Below are 20,699 nucleotides of genomic sequence, written 5' to 3'. Positions count from 1 at the left end.
GTACTTATTTTCTCAGGATAATTAAACAACCTGCCTCTGTAAAAGCACAATTTTTGCCCACTTTCCTTCTGTGTATGTTCACTAGCACACAATACACTGTAAATCACAGGGGCTCCCTTCTTGCTTCATAACCTAGTCCTAACTCTTTAGAAAGCAACCTTTTGCAGAACAGTGAACTCCCAGTAACATCTGATCATCTCTGTTGGTGCTATATTTTCTGGCAGCCCAGGCATGACTGTCTTCTCAGATTGTTTTTACTGGGCAAGACTTGGTAAAAGGAATAGCTGTGACATAAAGCTGATATGAGGAGACAAGAGATCCTTAATGCATTACATAACAATGGGCTTAGATCCTCAAATTCATTTTGTTTAAGACACAAGCTGTCAAGGCAGAAAGAAACTGTGCCTTTCCGATTTCAGCTATCACATCCATCCAAATAGACATGTTCATTGCCAAATCTGTATTCTGTTTTCATTAGGAGTTAGTTATCTGTGTTTGTAACACATATTGCTCACAGTATTATTACAATATCGAACAAGCTTTCAATCACTGCACGTTTTCAGCTGCTGTAATGAAGAGGGTATGAGAGAATTGCTTCAGATTTTTCTTTAATGAAAATATTCTCCGAAACTTTCAATAAGCTTTTTGTTATCTGTCCTGCTTCACAGACAGCTATGCAGGGATGCTGTTTTCCTCCTCATGTGAAGTGCTTTCTTAGGTTAATGACTGAGTATTTAAAATCAGAGCAATTGTATAAGTGTTTTGTTGTACCAGCAGCAGAAGCCTCATTGAGTTAAATTGGTTTCACTATATTATCTGTTGGATCAGCAAACCAGTGAAGAACTGATGTGAGAGCTTTAACTTGGATGAATGTTTTCATTTTTACCCAGAACCACGACAGACATTTCTGTACATTAACCTCTTAATAGTGCTGTCACCGCCAGCATTACTTTCTAGCAAATCACACAGTATCTTGCTCCTCTTCATCTTGTGCTGATTGAGACAGCAACAGCTATTTTTTAACATAAATACAGTAGTCTGCATAAATACCCCCCAGTAAGCACTTGTGAATACAAAATGGTGCTTCCTTTTCTGTTGCCAAGGCCAAAGTAGAGTTTTACGAGCCCTTGGGCACATAATAAGCAGGATTTCATTATGTGATGAAATCTCTGAGGTTATTTATGCTCCATCCTTGGCGCTGTTCAAGGCCAGGTTGGACAGAACCTTGGGTGACATGGTTTAGTGTGAAGTGTCCCTGCCCATGGCAGGCGGGTTGGAACTAGATGACCTTAAGGTCCTTTCCAACCCTAACTATTCTATGGTTCTGTGATTTTGATTTTCTTTCTAATGCATTTTATCTTCTAGCTCAATAGTTGGGATGTCTATTTTGTCCATTTATAGAAGCTCCAATTTCTGTATATCTACATTTTATCAACACTTCACATTTAGAATGATTACATTAACACATACCCCACTCCTTTTCTCACAGACATGCCAGTCCATAGAGCAGTACTCTAAGTTGCTGAAAGGAATATGAATGTTTTCAGGTACAGCACAGAAAAAGTGCCTTCTGATCTGTCACATACTGGTTTTGTTGGGGTTTTTTTTGCCTCTCCTTGATGCTAATACAGCCCATCCAAAGGCAACATTTAACTAACATCAAATTCAGTTTATTTCTTTTTATTATCATGAAATTAGATTTGAATAAGGCATTGTCTTTGGATTTTAATACATCTGAAGTATTAATGTCTGATGATTTCTTAAGGGTGATTTTTTTCATTTAAAAAAATCAAGCACACGCTTAAGTGCAGAAGATTCAAATTTATGCAAAGCTCCAGTTGTTACACCAGGCTCCTGTACTGAAGTTTCTCCTTAAGAAGAGTTTGAATGGCATCTGACTTTACTTCTGGCTCTGGAAACAGATATAAGAAAATCGCATTCTTGATGGTGGAGGTGTTTTGTCTTGTACTACTCATGCAAGTGCAGTAACAGTAGCTGAGACATCTCTTCTCCCCTCTGAGTCACCTTGTTCCTGGAATGGACACAACAGCCATATGCATGCTCACAGTGCACGTTTCTGACTCCCTGCAGTGTTCTGAGGTGGTTATTTTCCCTTTATTTATGCTTCTGTCTATGACATTGTGATAGTCTAGCATTCTGGCTTGAGGTTTTTTGAGGAATATATTGCTGCCACCTTTTACTTCAATCACTCAACAACTGGGGTTGAAGATCTGCAGTCAAACTGTAGAAAATATTCATTGACTAAATCTTCTGAAGAAGTCAGCGGAGCATGCAGCCTATTACTACCTCCCAGTCATAGGAGAAGCAACTGATTTTGTCCAGTAACCTCATGTGATTACTCAGTTGGCTTCAGTGTAAGGAGTTATGTCAGGTGCACAAGCTATTACTGCTGAAGTAATTAGATTAGACATTGCCTGTATAATATCTGCAGCTACCTTCTTGCTAATTATTTCAAATAACCGGCCACTGCATGCTAGAGGGACTAGGTCAGCACTTTGTTCTCTGCTCTTCAGTAACTGCAATTCCAAAATAATTCCAGAATAATTGTTTTCTTATGATTCACACTGCACAGGAACTTGCTGTGAGTATTTCAGCTGGATTTAGTCAATAATTTCACTCTTAGCAGCAGATACTGTCCCTGACAGGCAATGTAATAAACTACTAGAGAAACCATCAGGATATAAAAAGGTTAGACTCTGCTTTCACAGCAGTAGTTAATCTACTGATTTTAAACTGAAGATTATTTCTATTTAGGCAAGTGTAACAGAGAAGAATAAGGCATGATGGTCTTTCTAGAGAGTGTAGTACTGTTGTGGTGATAGATTCAAAGTTCTGAGCAGAATATTTCACACTTACTTATGAAAGTACATCATCCAAGAGTTATATTTAAACTTAAGATGCTTCTGTGGCCAGACAATATTTAGATCAGATGTGAATTGAAACAGCTCACTTTAAGCTGTAAGAAGAAGTAGAGGGGATTCAAGATAGGACCTGACCCAGGATCATGGAAAAAGCAACAACTTAGTAAAGAAAACGCATTGTAAAGTCATGCTGCTTGTGGTTTTATTCCACTCTGCACTTAATCATTATATAAAACAGTAGAAATGATCTAGAAGACAGCAAGAAGGGTGAACTTCTTTGAGGGAGAAAGTGATTAAGACCAAAAGCATACTTAGGAAAAAAATGGTGTATTTCTGTAATGGAGCATTTCATCAACATCAGGAGCAAACACCAAGAAAAATACAATCCAAAGAGGAGAACCAGGAGGAAAAAAGAAGCCTGATTACCTGCATGTATTGAAGGACATGCAGAATTTCATTGGCTTTCTGGATAAGGTGAAAATTGGGCAATACTTTGCTTTAATTCAGTATGTGCAAGTCTTCAATAATATGGTAAATAGCACCATGTAAGTACTAGTTGGATGCACTTACCTACTTGGAGGAGAAGAGTTGTCTCTCCTGAAGGGTTTTTTCTTCTGTAAAACTCAAAGATATAGGAAAGAAATCAGTATCATTATAGCAGTTTTGGGGAGGATGCAGTGATATGACAGAACTGAGATTCCCCAACAAGTTAATGGCAGTATCTGGGACCAGAATCCAGGTGTCTAAGTCCAGGGCTAGACTGGTGAGAATTCTGTGGAACAATTCCAGTTTGCACTTGCCAGGACACTGTTGGCAAGTAGGTTTTCCATTAAAGCAGAAACTAAAGGTTGAGGTGATCCTAAGCCTGACTTAGATGGGAGCATATTTTCTATTTTTGCTCACTTCAGGATCACTACTTTTTCTTCAAAGCATTCTCTTACTTCAGTGACATTGAGCAAATCTTATTTTAGGTTATAACCTGTGTTTAAATGCTCTGTCTTTCAGTGCTGGTCATACAAAATCAAACTGTGTGTCACAGGTAAGGCAGGAGGGACACAGGCACACTCCACTGTGATCAAATGCTTGTTTCATCCTTATTGCAATTATTAACCATCAGCCACTGCATTCGAGATTCCCATCTTCAAAGCCCAGCATAGCTCTTACCTATGTCTTTTGTCATGTTTACTCTCACACCTCCCCATGCTCCCTTCCATCGTAGCTTTCAGCCACTTGCTCTGCTTTCTTCTTCCCCTCCCTCCTCACTTCATATTTTCTTTTGTCAGTCTCTATATTTAAAACAGAATCTCACTCTCAAGACAACAAAATCCTCAAAAAAGTTTCTTTTTTGAAGTGTCTTACACTGGTTTCCTACACTAACAATATTTTACTTGCCAAAATTCATATCCCAAAATATTTACTGTGGAGTTTTTTGCCCGCTGTGAAGCTGGTGTTTGTTGTGAATACTGTATTCATTTGCTGAGTTCCCTGGAATTATTTACAGAACAAAGTGTTATTTTGCATGAATGGGGTGAGAGGCTCTAATCCTGATTTAAGGAGTGTGTGAATGAGTACCCACAAATTTCACTGTCAGATAGTGGAAGTGAAGAGGCCTAAAAGGTTAGCTCAGCCTCTGAATAAAAATGGCAAAAATATCCAAAGCAAGCAGTAACTCAAAGCCAGTTATGACTTTTTTTTACTTCACTCAGCTATTTAGGGACAGATGCAAAAAGGATATTTTCAGAGGCACACATGGTAGACTCTCACTGAAAATTAGCAGAATGAATTTTAAAGCCCTTCCTGAAAATGGAGTCTGAGTTCCTTCATTATCAAGCTTCTTTAAAATTTTTCCCAATTCAACATAGAAAGTCTGAGTTTTCCCTGTGTTTCTAAATCACTTTTATCTATTTTGGGGCCTATTAAACTAATAAACTTCACTGTATTTAAGTATTTAAATTTTCAATACTCTAGATCTGAAATGTAATGCAGTCATTATTAACAATTCAGTAGAATGTTATGCAGTATATTTTATTTCATGCTGTCACTAAGAGCACTGAAATGCTTTCAATACTCTATCCAAGACAAATAATTATGAAAAAGCCCCCAGTCCGCTCTATTCCCTTTTACTTTGTTTGTGAGATTTTTATGATTAAAACCTCCACCACTACTGTTAAACCTGGACCACCCCACAGAAGGCCGAATGCAGAAAACTACTCCTGTGTGGAAGTGAGGGATTATCTCTTCTATTACAAAAAAGGAAAGGATCTAAGTGTGAAAAGCCAAATCTTCATTACTGATCAACCCTTAAAGTGGAGGAAACTATGGTAACTTAAGATTTAAGCTTTTGCTGCAAATATGTACATATGAAAAACTGTCTCATGGTAATCCAGGAAATTAGGAGATGGGATTGTTTGGCAGAGTACAGTAATTACTGTCTCAAATCAGATGGGTAATAAATTGCTGGTTTTAGTAGGAATTGATAGCAGGACTTTCTTGACTTTAGAAGTACCTCAAGCTCTGTTGAGAACAGATAGATCCGTACAGTTTCTGCAAGGGCAGTTTAGTCCATAGGCATTGTTCAGTTTGTAGTTCTTCACATTGTGTATGCAACCCAGTATATAACATTGACTGCTGCAAAGGCTGCTGGGAACACGGCTCTAGCATATATATCAATGGTATCGGCATCAATGGGCTTAAAGAGGGACTTCAGACCACTCTTCTTATCCAGTTTCATTATTTGCCGCTGTTTTGTCTCTCCAGTTTCTATTTCTATTGTGCCGTAAGATCCAGGCAGGCTTCTGGGAATTCGATGCTGCCTGTTGGAAATGGCCAGCTCCTGGCTGACACCAGCTATGGAAAGGGAAAACAGAACAATGGCATTCTTCACGTTTATCTGCAAAGAAAAGAGAACCTATAATAGCAATTTATAGGGCAAAGGTAGTTCATACAAGCTAGACATTACACTGAGATGGTGAAATACCATAGGTGCTGAATGGTATTTATCACAAATCCCAGACTTGTTTGAGTTGGAAGGGACCTTTAAGCTCATCAAGTTCCAGCCTCCTGCCGCAGGCAGGAACACCTTCCACTAGAGCAGGTTGCTCGCTTGCTATGGCAGAAGGATCACTGAAAGATTCTGAGCTACAGCTTTTAAATTCTGGTTATAATTTTACGTGCTCAAAATTATCAAGGCACCATCGAGACAACATGCTTCAGCCCTCCTGACTCAGAGCAATTGACTGACTTCAAGGACACAGTTATCCCATTCTGTGGCCAAAGGCCACAGGCAGTTCTCATGCTCTTGTCAAAGCTGAGAGAACATGGAGCTGGGACAGAAAATTAATATGGGTCAGTCATATCTGCTACAGCTTAATAAAATTAAATAATAAATAATCATAAGTAATACCCAAGGTGCCAGAGAGTTCAAAAATATGTAGGCCTGTACTTCAAATTGTGAATTGTTAAAAAATGGTTCCTTAATCAGTTCCCCTGCGCTTCTTCACTAATAGGCATGTATGTATGTGAAGAAAGCAGCAAAGCACATCTGGAGCTTCTGGAAGCAATCTCATTCATCTCTATGGCCTCCTTTGTTCAGTTTCACTGGACTTCACACCTACACAACTTGGATCCATGCTCATTACACCTGTATTTACCTTATGCAGCTTGGGTGTAACAAATGTAATCTACAGGCGATAATGTTGAAGACTAAAGTTTTTTGCTATTTTACTATTATGAGTAAAGTTACTCATAATATTACACTTACTGACCTCTGCACTCTGCCTTCTTGCCTTTAGCTTGTTCTTCTGCTTTTTCATGTAGTCAGCATTGAAATGTGCAAATGCATATTCAACTAGTGCAGCGAAGACAAATACATAGCAAATCCAGAAGTAAACATCAAGTGCCTTAATGGCAGATGCTCGTGGAAGCGAAGATCGGGCACTGACCATCAATGTAGTCATAGTGAGAACAGTAGTTATACCTGCAGTCAGTGTGAAAAATTTTACTTCAGGTTTCACAGTGTATATTAAGTGTATTTACTAGTCTGAAGCTGAGGAATATTTTCATAGGAGAAGCCCCCTAATATTGTGGCTTCTGATTTTCAAAACAGGGGAGCTTGTAAAAAACTGCCTTGGTATGACTAAGGCAGCTTTGAACATGTTATTCTTGGTTTTATTCTAGATCAGGACGAACAAAACCAGATTAACTCTCAAGAACTCCTGCATCTTACAACCCTGACTCAAGCAAACAGATCCACAAGCTTTAAGAACATTATTTTGTCACTGTCCCAGTTCCTTCAAATCAATTCTTTCATACATGTGCCTCACTCTCACTGTTGCTTTTAACCCTTTGTAGGTGGTTATCCTGTTCTTTACTGAGCAGCTGCTCTGATAGCATGACAAAAATTAGAACATGAGGAAAATCTTTTAAAAGACCATCTTTTCTGCAGATGCAAACACAGTATTCATAAATGCACTTTCATGGAAAATGAAGATTATTAGAGATAATTATAAGCTGAGCACACCCTTCCCTGTTAGTTCCCCAAACTCTGTTTTACCTAATGACACTCGGGCAGGCACAGCTGACTGACTGATCCAGAAAGACACCCACGACATGGCCACGAGTAAGATAGAAGGAACATAAGACTGAATGATGTAAACTCCTCGATTTCGGCGAAGGTGGAAGTGGAGACTTAGCCTGGGAAACTGACCTGCTGAAAAAAAGAGCACAGAGACACTGTGCGAACTACAGTTAGGCTGATACTCGAAATAACATCTCCTATAATGACACAAATTTACATTCTTAAACATCTTTTGGACAAAGATCACAAAAAGTGTTTTCAAATGCTCTTCAGCTAGGTTTCATAAACCCTGCAGGAGGTAGTGCAGTTCTAATCAGCTAAGAACAGGTGAAATGGTTTGTCTCAGGTCATATCAGTACCTGATCTGAAAATATGTGTCTTCTCCACTAACAGTATTGTTTCAAAATGTACTGTCTTATCATCTGCTGTAGAAAGCCCTCCAGATACTAAATTTAGATTTCTTAAAAGTCCAAGTTAATTTCAATCTCAAAAAAAAGCTTAGAGGAGATGTGCAGCATAAATGAGAATCTGAATACATGAAAGAGGATGAAGAATCAGCAGGAAAGAAATTACTCCAATCTTATACAAACACTGCAATAAACCCAGTGCTATGCATACACACCACTGACTTCTGCACAGAATTAGTGTGATCTGACTGGACGTCATAAGCTCCATAACATTAAGGCTTATGGAAAATTCTCTTTATCAGAAGTTGTAAATTAGGTCAAGAAAATGTGAGCAATACCTCGAGTGGTTTTATCTAGTGCTGTCTGGGTGCTCCAAGCAGGATTTTGTCAAACATATAGAGCTAAAGTACATAATATGCTACAGCAGGTACCTGAAGGCTCAGCAAAGGTTGGCATTTTTTACAAGTGTTGAAGAAAACTCTTAGCAAAACCCTGGCAGGTTCTTAAATTTGTAAAATAAGAAGCAGGATTTTTTGTTATAGATACAGGTTTTCCTGTCCAGGAAAAAGTCAGGTACTATCCCTGAACTGAAGACAGATTCTGTTACCAGATTTGAAGTTCATAATTTCTGTTGTGAACTGGTAGTTGGTAATTGTGAACTGAGCAAGCTGCAGCTTATCCAGCCCATGGATCTCCTCCTGGTTTTCTGACCAGTGGTAAACTATGTCCTCTGAAGAGTAGCCATCTGCAAAAAGAAAACTGAATAAATACTAAGTTTGAGGAAGAAATTTAAGCACATGGAGGACTCAGAGTGGAAGTCCTCCAATTCTTCTGCTGTGCCGATTTCCATTGGACCCATTGCAAACATGTTGTGATTCAGTCTGGATAATTCACTGTCCTGGCAGCATTGATGTTGCCAGTGTCATACTGGGGTATCTTTCCTGCAGGGAGAATAATCCAAGTTGATTCACACTGACTAGCAATATGTGGCATGGCACAAGGCAGTGCCATAAGAAATAGTCAGATTATTTCTCAAAAAGATTATTGCATGCTCAAAGTCAAGGAACTGTTGCTGTTGTTCCTCAGACTAGCTAACTTACCCCTGTACTGGGTTTGGATCTCAGAGGCACAGAAATTACTGATTGTAAAAGAAAATAACTATCAAATTTGATCTACCTATGCCTGTTCTACTGAAAACAGATCAGGCTGTAATTCTGTGTGGCAAATCAATCTCCAAGATCACACATTGAGTTAATAAGATAGGTACTCTGTACTAGTCAGGCAGCATTGGGGAAACTGGATTTCCTTTGTCAGTGATTCCCCAGTGTCCTTAAAAAGGATGTGTCCAGTTGGGTTTGCATCAACCCTTGCAAGCCCTGCAGTGCTTTTACAAACAGACACTGTACAAGGTACATACTGAATTGTTTATATGAATCCCCACTCTTTGAAACAACTGTTAGAGCCTCCCCCAGGCTTAAAGTACTTTAATAAGAAAACAGTGTTTATGCCAACAGCCTATGTGTTGGTTTTCTGTCAGTTCTCCAAACGGCTTTTGAACTTCCTATTTTCCCAGCCAAAATGACAAAAAGGTAAAGGTTTCAAATTCTTGATCCTTTGAATTCTAGATTCTTAAAGTTTTGTAAGAGATAGTATGTGGAGAATGGAAAAGTTGTTTGTGCAGCCAGTTAGAGAACAGCTCAGCCCCATGCCTATTCTGAGATGCATCAGCTTAACATTCACCGTGTAGATCAGGCTGTTAATGACTGCAGCTGGGCATGGGTGGCAGCTGGAAGGTAATGACCAGGGAGAGGTGCAGGGCACCAGGGAGATGGGAGAAGGGGGAATATGTATGAGCAGATTTATGTGATATACAAAACCACAGGAAATTGATCTTTGCTAGTTTTGCTGTTAATAGAAAACCTGCTACTAAAACATTCATTTGTTTAAGAGGCTTTATTTCTGCATGTTTGTTTCACTGAAATGAACCCCCTCAAATTCAATTTAAAAATGCAACTACCACCAAAACTCCCTGCAGAATGCGCTGGGAGAGAGAATCAGTTGCTGGTACAGTGTCTGCTGCCTCTGCATTTGGTGATTACATAAGTAGAACTGTAGATTGCTATTTTTGACAAGAAAAATGGTATTGTGGTTAATTGCCTAGAAAACAAAGTCAGTGTTCAAAAGGAAAAAGATGAACTAGCATCTGCAGGCCAGTGGATCTGCTCAGAAACTGCTATTCACAAATCTCTGGAACCCTCAGGACCTGGAGACTCCTTGATATAAAACCCATGAAAGGCCAGTTCATTGCTATTGATCAGGTGGGCCCTGCTCGTATCAGTAGTGAATTTCAGTCAAAAGTATTAATGCTCTTGGGAATTACATGCTGATCACAGATAAAATACAGATTGGACAAAATATGAATTCATTCTTCACCCTCCTATGTGAGGAGAAATAAATTTCAGCCAATCCATGCAGTATTCTGATTGATTTTGTGTAACAGATACAAGAATGCCTAAGCAAGCTAAACAGATATGTAAGGTTGTCAAATGTTATTCACTGAAAGCAGGGAATTCTTTTTCCTGTTTTCTCATAAAGAAAACATAGCACGTTGGATTTTGCCTGTGGGCTCCTCTACTTATCCTTACTGGATATGATGCAAACCTGAGCCATGCTAGGGACTGTCACAATTGTACTGGGTTTTACATCATGCACACAGATGCAGACATCCGTCAGGAGGACTGTAGGTTGTTCATCTTCACTAAATTAAATCCTAGTTTTGAACTGGATCTGAGCTGAACTGGTATTGAACAGTCCACAATCTAATGCCCAACACAGAATGAAGGGATTCCTATTTGTACCCATTACTTCTAAATCCTAAGGCACCCCTGACATTTTATGGACTAAAGCGCAATCATTCCAGCAAACTCCAGCAAGCAAAGTACCATATACACAGGCTTCACACAAAACACAGGTTATATGAAACACTGTACTCAGCCCTTACAGCTCTCCAAATCCAACATGCATTCTTGCTCATCCATCGGATACTTGGAAAGGTCCATGTCACAGGCCACTGTTGAGGTAATCCTGTTCCAAGCAATGTGAACACCAGTTAGATGCATTCAGATAGATGTGTCTAATGTCAGAGGACACTTCAGCTACTTCTGACGGTGAAAAGGACTTTTCTGAGTCAAATCTACTCCCTTCCACTGTCCCCAAGATCACTACAATTACTTTAAGGGTGACTTTGGACTTAAAATTTCAAAACTGCACACTCATAATTTTTTAGAACATTACACAATCCACTTTAAATATAGTTATTGAATTCTGGGGAAAACACTCTTCCAAAATGAGGAAATAATACTTTTTCTGTTTGAAAGATGGGGAAGTTGAGCCTAAATCAGGCTCCTAGTTCCATTGGAAAATAGTGAGAGTGGAGAACAGGATCTCTGCCCTGTTTTGACCATGTTGCCTGCTGACCAAATAGTTACGAGTTGCTTATCTCCCATTAAGGGCATTCTAAAAGTGATCAGTGATGAGGCAATGTTACCAAAGATACCTTCCTGGCATCATAATCCTTGAAAACAAAGGGATCTCTGGTAGGGGTCACCAGTACTTTCTTCCATGTTACATTAATAATTATTTCAAGAAATCATCCTAGGAAAACCGAGTGATTACTTTAGAGTCTGTCCAAAAAGTTAATCCATGATAAGGTAAACTTGTACTCTTTCTTACTCACCTGATGCTGTATAATATGACTCCATCTGGCTGGAGCCTGATAAGTTTGTTTTCTACTGTCACATCATGGAACCAGGCAGATTTGGCATTTACTATGAAAGTATCTGGCAGCCAGAGTTTGTCCACAAACCGGCTGTCCAGGCCCAGTGTCTCATTGGTGTGGTTGTAGGACAGGCGTTCATCTCGCCAGCTCTGGTGCAGGAATACTGTCATGGTATATTCCTGGGAGAAGAGAAATCCCAATCAAAAAGTGATGCTAAGCGAACACCATTTTTTTTATGTCTTGAGACATAATGGCGATGTCTCAATGGTAATGTCTTGAGACTTGATCAAAAAGCATTGTATTAGCCTAGAAAAGTAGTAACTGCTTCCAGTGCAAGTATTTTTATGCTCAGTCAACCATAGAGCTGCCCAAGTATTTTAATTTCTGTCATATGCTTCTACCACAGGTAAGCCCAAGATAACAGAAAGTGATTTGATGTCAGTGTTACACACATGTTGCATGAGTTGCATATGTCCTAATGAAGAAAATCTGTTTATAAATCTCCACGAGTGCAACTTTTGTTTTTGAGAGCAACACTAAAAAAAAACAGGTGAAGTTATGCAGATGTAATAAAGGGAAAGGATGGAGAGAAAGCCAACATTTTGACCTTAAAATTAAATCTATTGTGCTTGAGAAATGCAGCTAATCCATGCCAATGCCTGTTTATTTGATTTGTAAGCTGTTATACTCCACTGTATTATTGGAAGGGCTTTACACAAAAATGGGAGCATCTCACAACCAATCGTTCCCTTAGCTTCTTTTTGTAAGTCTCTGTACTGAAAGAAATTTGAACAGAAGTTGGTGTTAATACTAAAACTTAGGTTTTCTGTTAGTGTGTGCTGCACAGATCCAACCTTGCTTACTGTAGTAAGAAAACTCAGTGACTTACACATCACTAGATTCTTGTATTTGCCAATGTCTGCCAGAAGAGACTCTGCCTGTGTCTTAAAATACAATGTTTGTTCCCTGTAGCATCTTCTTGCAGTAATTTCTCCAACCACATTGGAGATCAGCTTTCTAGTTAGTTTTGTCCAGTTTCTGTCACTGCAGTACATATGTTCACAAGTGGGTAGGTTTAACTGATAACTTACCATGTTTACTTCTGAGATGTGGTCGATGCTGGCTACTTCAATTGCGAGAGCAACATTAACAGGCGGACCTGAGAAAAAATGTTTGAATTCATATCATCAAAGTACCTATAAAAAATATAGGTAAGGCAGAAGGATTGTAAGAAATAAAAGAGATAATTATTCCCGAAGTCTCACCTCCAATCCCAGGCCTGAAGTTACGTGCATACCCTTTCATTAAATCATCCAGGTTGGGTAACCAGGATATTTCGATGTTGGAACCTATGTAATCTCCAATGTCAGTCATAGCTCTAGGTAAAGAGAATAAGTATCTTTTAAAATTTGGCCATGCTCACAAACCAAAAACTAACAGAAAATGAGAGACATTGACTTCTCTTGTACCAGATATCAACCTACAGCATGACCAGCTATACTGGTAGAAAAATACTGTAGATAGATAGGAAAGCCATGTCAGACTCTTCAAATTAGAAAAAAAAAAAGTAGGCCAAAAATAGATTTAGAACTGTAAAGAAAGCATGAGGGAAACCAATATACTTTGATTACTGTATAAAATGCATCTGTGGATAATGAAATGCATCTATCTGGGTAGCAGTTTATAGCAGCTGTGACAGCTCTTAGTACAGCTATGGAACAGCTGAGATCAAGAGGGCTGGTAATTTGTCAAATGTGATGGGTAAACAGTAAAAATTACACACCTGGAGTTTGGATTTAACTTCTTTGATTTGGTGAAAAAGACCACTGGGGCTCAGGAATGTGAAAAGCAATGCTAATAGAAGGTGTACAAACACCTGAAAACTGGAAAAACATGATCAAGAAGGAGAATTTTTTAAATTGACGCCTTGGCATATTAAGGAACATGAGACTATGTTGAAATTATTTTGCTCAAAAATGTAATTAATTGTAACCTGTAAGCTTCAGCCATAAATGTGTAATGGTAATTCCTATTCAGTAAAACATCTAAGCTCCTTTTCTAGGTAAAGAATGATACTTTATGTCTTTCCCTAATTACAGTAGATTACTCCAATACACTTGAGTGAAGATAGTTGCCTAAAGATCTCTTTGTCTTTTTGGTAGAAAATGGTGGTTTTCAACTCCTGTTGCTAAGCTGCAGCCAAGTTTTATGAAGTGTTTTGAAAACAGTGCTTAAGTAGGAAGGTGGCTCCTCTGTAGTGCCCTACTTCGCGCACCTACGTACACATGTGTTTTAAGCAGATTACAGTCTAGAGGGGGTTTACTTAAATATCCATGACACAATTACAAAGAATCTTTCTCTATTATTAATAAAGCCTTAGGGTCAGATCATCAGTGTACAAATGTTTTGAAGTCAATGAAGCTATATGCACTTAATACCAGTGGGAATTATTAAAGTATTACAGCTAAAATAAATTTATGGCTGGATTTACCTTGTTGATGTTTATACTACTGGGTTCATTTTAAACTGCCTTTGAAATGGGTAACAAAATGATTCTCAGTTACTGACACTCTCACACACCAGCATGGTGCTCACAAAATGGCTTCTAGATACTTAAAGAGAATATGTGAGTCACAGTAACCTACAATTTCATTTACAGAGTTATCACCGAGTTACCAAAAGCTTTTGCTAATACTAAGATTTTTTCATGCATCTCTCATATGAAGAAAAGCTGAGAAAGCTGGGACTGGAGAAGGCTTGGGGGGGGGGGGGGGGGGGGGGAATATCTTATCAGTGTATGTAAATACATGAAAGGAAGGTGTAAAGGCAGAGCCAGGCTCTTTGCAGTGGTGCCGAGTGACAGGACCAGAGGCACAAACTGAAATGCGGAGGTTCTGCTTGAACATCATGAAACACAGTTTTTACTGTGAGGGTGCCTGATTACAGGGACAGGTTGCCCAGAGAGAATGTGGTTGCGCTTCTTCGAGATATTTAGAAACCCTCTGAACATGATCCTGGGCAGCTGGCTCTGGGTGGCCCTGCACGAGCAGGGGTTGGACCAGATGACCTCCAACAGTCCTTTCCAACCTCAACCATCCTGTGAACCTGTGTTTTACCTTAAAGCTGACCCATGATCACATTAAACAGCCATATTCTTCAAATGGCATTGTTAGACTAACACAGAGGCTGGTAGAACAAGGGAGATAATACAGACACAAGAACTAATGTTCTAGCAGGTCTCTATGCTTGGGGGTGAGACACAGCGTGGTGTAAATGAGCCTAAATTTTCCTTGTGTCAGTTTAGCTCTCAGATCATCCCACATCCTCCAGTACAGTAGAAATCTCCCATTCCTCTCATTTTTGTCCCTCAAGAGTATTGAAGGAGAAGAGAAATAGCAAACTCAAGAGTATTATTCTACCTAAAATGTTTTCATTTCTTTTTTATCTGGTGAAGACAGAAGTATGGATATTGGCAGACAGTATAGCAGTCCTCTGTCACAAACAATGGCTTTGGAAAGCAGAAGTTTATTTTTGTGGCACTTCACGGTCCTGTTTGTGATAACGCCTTTGGGCCACTCTTCTACATTATTCATTCCGTACATCAGGACAAGTGCTTTCAAGTTACATGAAGGATGGTGGGAGAATTTCATTCACCCTTGATAAGCAGTTGGGATTACATAGGGCCTAAAATATTACTCATTTATGGTACCTGAAAAAGGAAGACCAGCATAGAAAATATGCATTGAAAGGGATTAACTTTTCCAAGTGTAAGCAGTAAAGATGAAAAGAAAGGAAACTACTATTAGTTGATTCAGCAGCTTCACTTTGTGACATAAGCTGCTGTAAAGCTTGTTTTAGTAAGAAAAGGACTTTGCAAAATTAAGCTTTTGATTTGTAAAATTCAAGGGGCATAACAGCTCATCAAAAAAGCTTATCTTTATTTTTCACCAGGCTGGACAGGGGTGCTTGGCTGTTTGAATGGCAACATAGTCATGTGCAGTAATACCACTCTGAAAGTCATTCCCATATCTAAAGCTGGATGTAAAACATCCTCTCCATGAAAAGCATAGTTAGTTCTCTTGCACAGAAGCAAAGAGGAAAAAAAGATCACTGATAAAGTGGGCAAACTATGAAGTTCTTCTTTGCACAACAAATCTGTTCTTGTGCAAAGAAAAACTTCATAGTTCTTTGGGAAGAAAGGGAAGTTCTCTTTTCCTAGGGAAAGTGACTCCAAGCAATGAATCTCAAATGACAGAGCAAAGAAACTCATCTCTTTCAGAGCTAAGTACTATCAGTTCTAGAATAAAAAGTCTATCTAGCCCAAAATCTGTTTTGACTGAGCTGACATCTTTCCCCCAAACAACTTGGGCAGCACATCTCTAAAAGGCTTGTCAGGCCAGAACACTGCTGGAAAACTGTTGCTAGAAATATATCAATACAACTAGAAAATCTCTGGTATTTAAATTACACCAGGGAAGGAGGCAGTCTGTGTGCTCTGTGAATGAGTGCACTGCAGCTAATGAACCATTAGCAATATTGGTTTTGCACAGCAGTGCCGAAAGCTCTGCAGCATCTTTAAGTCAGTGGCCAATGAGATACTGATTTTAGGTCACACTTCCAGAGGGAGTGTGCTAACCTCTTGACAAATACATACAGCAGTAAGATGTTGAAATCACTTTCTGCATCATCTGTTTCTTCTTAAGTCTGCTAACCTGATTATTCTGGGGACTGTGACATAGTTGTTATATGTATCTTTAAACCTGGTGGATGGAAATACCGGTTTGATACTGAGGATGGGATGGACTGCTTTTAATTTTCTTTGAGGTAATCTTTAGGGGGCGAATGTCCCAGGTATCATTGCCACGAAGGAAACTTTCCTGGGGAAAAAGATAAGGAATATCCTGCAAGGTCAGTGAGCAATCTGGCCTCTGCCAAACTCTAGAATTATCTAGAGCAGTATGTGTATCCCTCCTATCTGCCATTCCTGACTCTAAGTGAAGCTCACTGTAAATCTTTTGTATTTTGAAATGTAATTGAAAAAACATTAAGCTTAATTCATGGCAACCTTTTAAACATCAAAGCCCTATTTCCTCTCTGTGATTTTTAAGCTACAGAAAATGGACCTCTGTTTCCATACATTTATGTGTTAAAGCTGCATTGTTTCCATGAATATCAGTAAAAGACTGAGGGAGACACACCACATAAGGGCAATTGTATGCAAATGTATAAAAGTCATTTAACATAGTAGAATCATAACTATAAAAATATACCTATTTTTATTAGAGAATTCAAATCTCTTTCCGTAAGGAATTCCAAAGTAGAGACATACACTCCAGAACTCCTATCAGTAGTACTCTTTCCCCACACAAATAAAGCAATATTCCAAAGTGTATTTCAGCAGATGATCTCATTCACTGTGGCACATTTATTACAGCAGCATCCACACCAAACTGATAAAATAGGGGAAGCTCCAGCCTTTGCCTCAAAGAACCATTTCTTACCACTAACTACTGTCTCAAGCAGAGTAGAAAATACCACTTTTTAAAGATGTTTACCTGATAACAGTACTGGCATAAGCAGGATGTCCTGACTTAGGTCAAATATGGCTCATTCACTTCAGTCAAACAGCACATATGACAGAGAAATTGCTTCAACGAGGGCTCCTTAAAGCACCCCAAAAGGGTATTCAGAACCGTTCTAAGGAAGTAGCTTCATGTTCACCTCACTTCCCTCCTCTGCCAACCAGAACATTATTTTAACAGCTCATTTCCCCTTTGGGAAGTCTTATGTTGTACCACCGAGTTCAGTTCTTCCTTTTTTTCAGTATGTTTTTGCTTACACCTATCAATATACAGTCCATAGAACTCACAAGCAGAGAATATGGTGAGTTTGGAAGTCCTTTGTCATCCCAACCATGAATCACATTACATTTAGAACACAAAAGCAGAGCAATAAAATGTAGCTCTTGGCAAGTTTAACCATTATTGTAAAACTACAGTATTAATAAAATACTGCTTTTCATAAAAGCATCTCTTACCCAAAATAGTTACAGAACTAATTATGGAGCTCCAAGGAAGAAGAATAAGAAAGTTAATGTGCTTCTTGGGCCCTTCGAAGGGGAATTATTTCATAGGTCATCTGTGTGTGAGTAATTTTACTGATGCAAGGAATTTGGTTTTGTTCTGTTTAACTCCTCAGAAGCACACATGCAGGTTACTCACTTCTTACAAGGTTGAACAGTGTTCTGCCATGCTAAATCCAGAATGTTCAGAAAACTTGTACTGAACAGAGCAGCAGCTCTCTTTGACCACTGAATCTCTCACAATTTGGCATACTTGGAAAACTACCACAAATGGAACAGTCAGAATTTCACAAGGTAGAATTTGCTTTGCCTTACTCTCTGCCACATGTATATGTATTTTTAACAAACGGCTCATCACTGTTGTGTAACTGGAGGAAGAATGTCCAGTAACTAGGTAATTAATCCAACTGTAAAGTCATTTATCCAACAAATTACAGGCTGTACATATCCTGGCAGTTGCTGTGCCTAGGAACAAAGACAGAGGCTGACTCTTCCTTAAAATTCTTTCTTTCCTTCTCTTATACTCAAACACCACTTTTCAACCAAAATACATAATGCTAGTCCAACTGCAGATAGAGAGACAGGCTCATTGGAATTATGTGCAAGATCTTGATGCCCTTAGGTCACAAAGTTTGTCCTCTGCTGTAACACTGGATTGCTTCAGAGCATGACAGTGTCAGGATCTGACCCTGGGTAACAGCCTCAAGGTCACAGGATAAATCATTATGTCAATCCTAAATAAGAGCAGTTGACTTGACACTTCCTCTAATGCCAGATCCTTTTCCTTCCCAGGGAAAAAAATCACATCTCACTAATTAATTCCAAAACCTATGACAGCAATGTTATGTCTTACTACAGTTATGACTTTGCTTCTTACTCCTCCGAAGCTATCAGTAATGCCTGTGAAGTCGAAGCAGGAAGAGTGATGTAGATATGTATTTCTTACATACAGCAAGTTCTTTTTTCACTCCCCCTTCTATTTTCATTACATAATCATGGCAAGCTTTCTCGAAATCTATCCTCCAGATCTGAAGAGCATATAGAGAGCGCATAGCTGGTTGCCTAGCTAACACCTCCCAAAGAAATGTGACTCTGAATTGCAAACACAGATCTTTACAATTTTTTATTTTAAGAAATGGTTGGCGTTCTTGAGACGTTTTTTTCTAAGATCTCTGCCAGTCTCTTTCTCTCATCCCAAGTTCAGGAGTCTTAATGAACCCATTAGAAAGGAATGTCTCTACTTGGGGGTTTTAATTGTACCTATGGAGGCCCCAAGCAAAGATGTTCAGTTCATACCCCACTGGCTGTGCTGGATTTATGGAAGAGTTTCTCATTCAAGCAGGCCCCCTACAGAGCTGTTATAAGGATGAGGCTGCTCTGGGATGTGCAATACCATTACAAAAAGAGATTGCCCCCAATTTAGAGCAAGTGCCCTTGGGGAAAGGCATCTACAGGCATCCTGTTAGAAACACACCCCTGGATTAACCAAGAAATTGCTGCTCAGTTGGCAGAAGTGTGTCCTCTGCTAGAAAAAGGAGGAAAAAAACCCAACAAACCAACAAACAACCCAAGATAGAGCACACTGAGGAAACTCTTCAGTCAAGCCCCTTTTCTCCTGAACACTCACCCACTGCAGCCGTAGCTCCAGGAGAAGAGGGAGCCGCAGCCAGATCCGGCAGTACCAACCCCACCGTAACAGCCCTCTAAATCTAGTTTAGGACAGAACGATAAGGCATTTTCTTACCTGATACATCTGTGCTGCTGGGTGCACAGTAGGACCAGGGCAGGAAAAACCCAGGTAAGCAATTCCATTTTACTCCCATTTATTAGATAGTGGCAGACAAAACCCAGGTTCCCCGGCTCTCTTGGCTGCTCAGCAGCTCCAGCAGCGTTGCCATCCTCGTTGGCTGTGTAAGTTGAGGCTGAGTTTAAAGCAGTGCTGTGATGCTCAGCAGCAGCAGTCTCCCCGATCTCTCCCTTGCCCGGGAGCCATGGAGGCAGGCAGTAACGGGAGGCAGGGCAGCTCCACTCCTCTGCGGGCACCGGTCCGTGCTCCCGGTACCCCTCACCGCCCCGCTGCGGAACGGAGCGCCTGGTTCTTGCCTCCGGCCCGTCTGCCTGCGAGCCGGGCTGAGAGCTGAAAATAACCTCTGGAATGACAGATAAATCCCGCCGAGCGCAGGCGGGAGAGAAGTAAAAGTGCTCCGGGGATACTAGCGTCCTGAGCTAATAACTGCAGAGAGGAGGAGGAGGCGGTTTGGCAGCAGTGAGCAGGCGGCCCCGGGGAGGGCTCGGGAGCCGGGACACCGCGAGTGCGAGCGACGGGAGGCGAGGCACGGCTCGGTTCGACACGATGCAAGTGCCAGCCGCAGAGCTCCGGGGCGACCGCAGCTGCAGCCCGCCCTCAAGCAGAGAGAGTATAAATGGGGGGGGACGACGACAGGACTGGGGGGAATGCTCCGCTGAAGGGGAGCTGCCGCCTCTTCCTGTTCCAAGAGCCGTCCCAGGCGGGTGCTACAGACGCAGCCCCGGCGTTTCACAAAGTTCTGCCTCGCCGCTTGCTGCTCTCCGATGGGCTCCTCCGAAGTGAAACGCTCCAGGTTACTCCAGCGAGCTCGGAGCTGTGACACTGCTTTCGCCACGCTCCATCCCGCGGTCGCCCCGGCGGCGATCCCGGAACCCCCGCGCGCCCCGGCGGGACGCTGCCGGCCGAGGACAGGGGAGGGAGCCCCGGGCCGGGTCCTTATTGACCTGCAGGTCAGACTCGGGTTTCTCCTCCATATTCGCTCTTTTGTTCCCTCCTCCCCCGCCTCCTCTTCTTTTTTTGGTGCTGTTCAATCTGGAATGACAATTTTAAAACCAACCCACAAAGGAAACACTGGGAAGGAGACATTTTTTAAAAATATCATATAGCACAAATGAATGTATAGATTCCTTAAGCAAATGAAAGGCTGCACCAGGGGTAATGTGATTC

General features: G+C 40.5%; 2 protein-coding genes across 2 annotated transcripts in view; one reads left to right on the top strand and one right to left on the bottom strand.

Annotated features, from left to right (window-relative positions):
* CFAP74 (cilia and flagella associated protein 74) overlaps positions 1 to 20,699 on the top strand; it is a 72,090-nt gene that overhangs the window by 4,952 nt on the left and 46,439 nt on the right. The gene's annotated exons all lie outside the window — the stretch shown is intronic.
* On the bottom strand, positions 4,887 to 19,814 carry GABRD (gamma-aminobutyric acid type A receptor subunit delta). The gene is made up of 9 exons (XM_005143264.3): positions 19,470 to 19,814; positions 12,909 to 13,021; positions 12,735 to 12,802; positions 11,602 to 11,822; positions 10,867 to 10,949; positions 8,473 to 8,610; positions 7,435 to 7,590; positions 6,647 to 6,858; positions 4,887 to 5,772 (listed from the first exon to the last, which is right to left on the bottom strand). Exons 1-9 carry the CDS (start codon positions 19,535 to 19,537, stop codon positions 5,473 to 5,475), a joined length of 1,359 nt encoding a protein of 452 aa, XP_005143321.1. The 5' UTR covers positions 19,538 to 19,814; the 3' UTR covers positions 4,887 to 5,472.

The sequence above is a fragment of the Melopsittacus undulatus genome, chromosome 12 (genome assembly GCF_012275295.1).
Source record: "Melopsittacus undulatus isolate bMelUnd1 chromosome 12, bMelUnd1.mat.Z, whole genome shotgun sequence".
Lineage (NCBI taxonomy): Eukaryota > Metazoa > Chordata > Aves > Psittaciformes > Psittaculidae > Melopsittacus > Melopsittacus undulatus.
The sequence above is the reverse complement of the archived record's forward strand: the minus strand, read 5'-3'. Positions and strand labels throughout refer to the sequence as shown.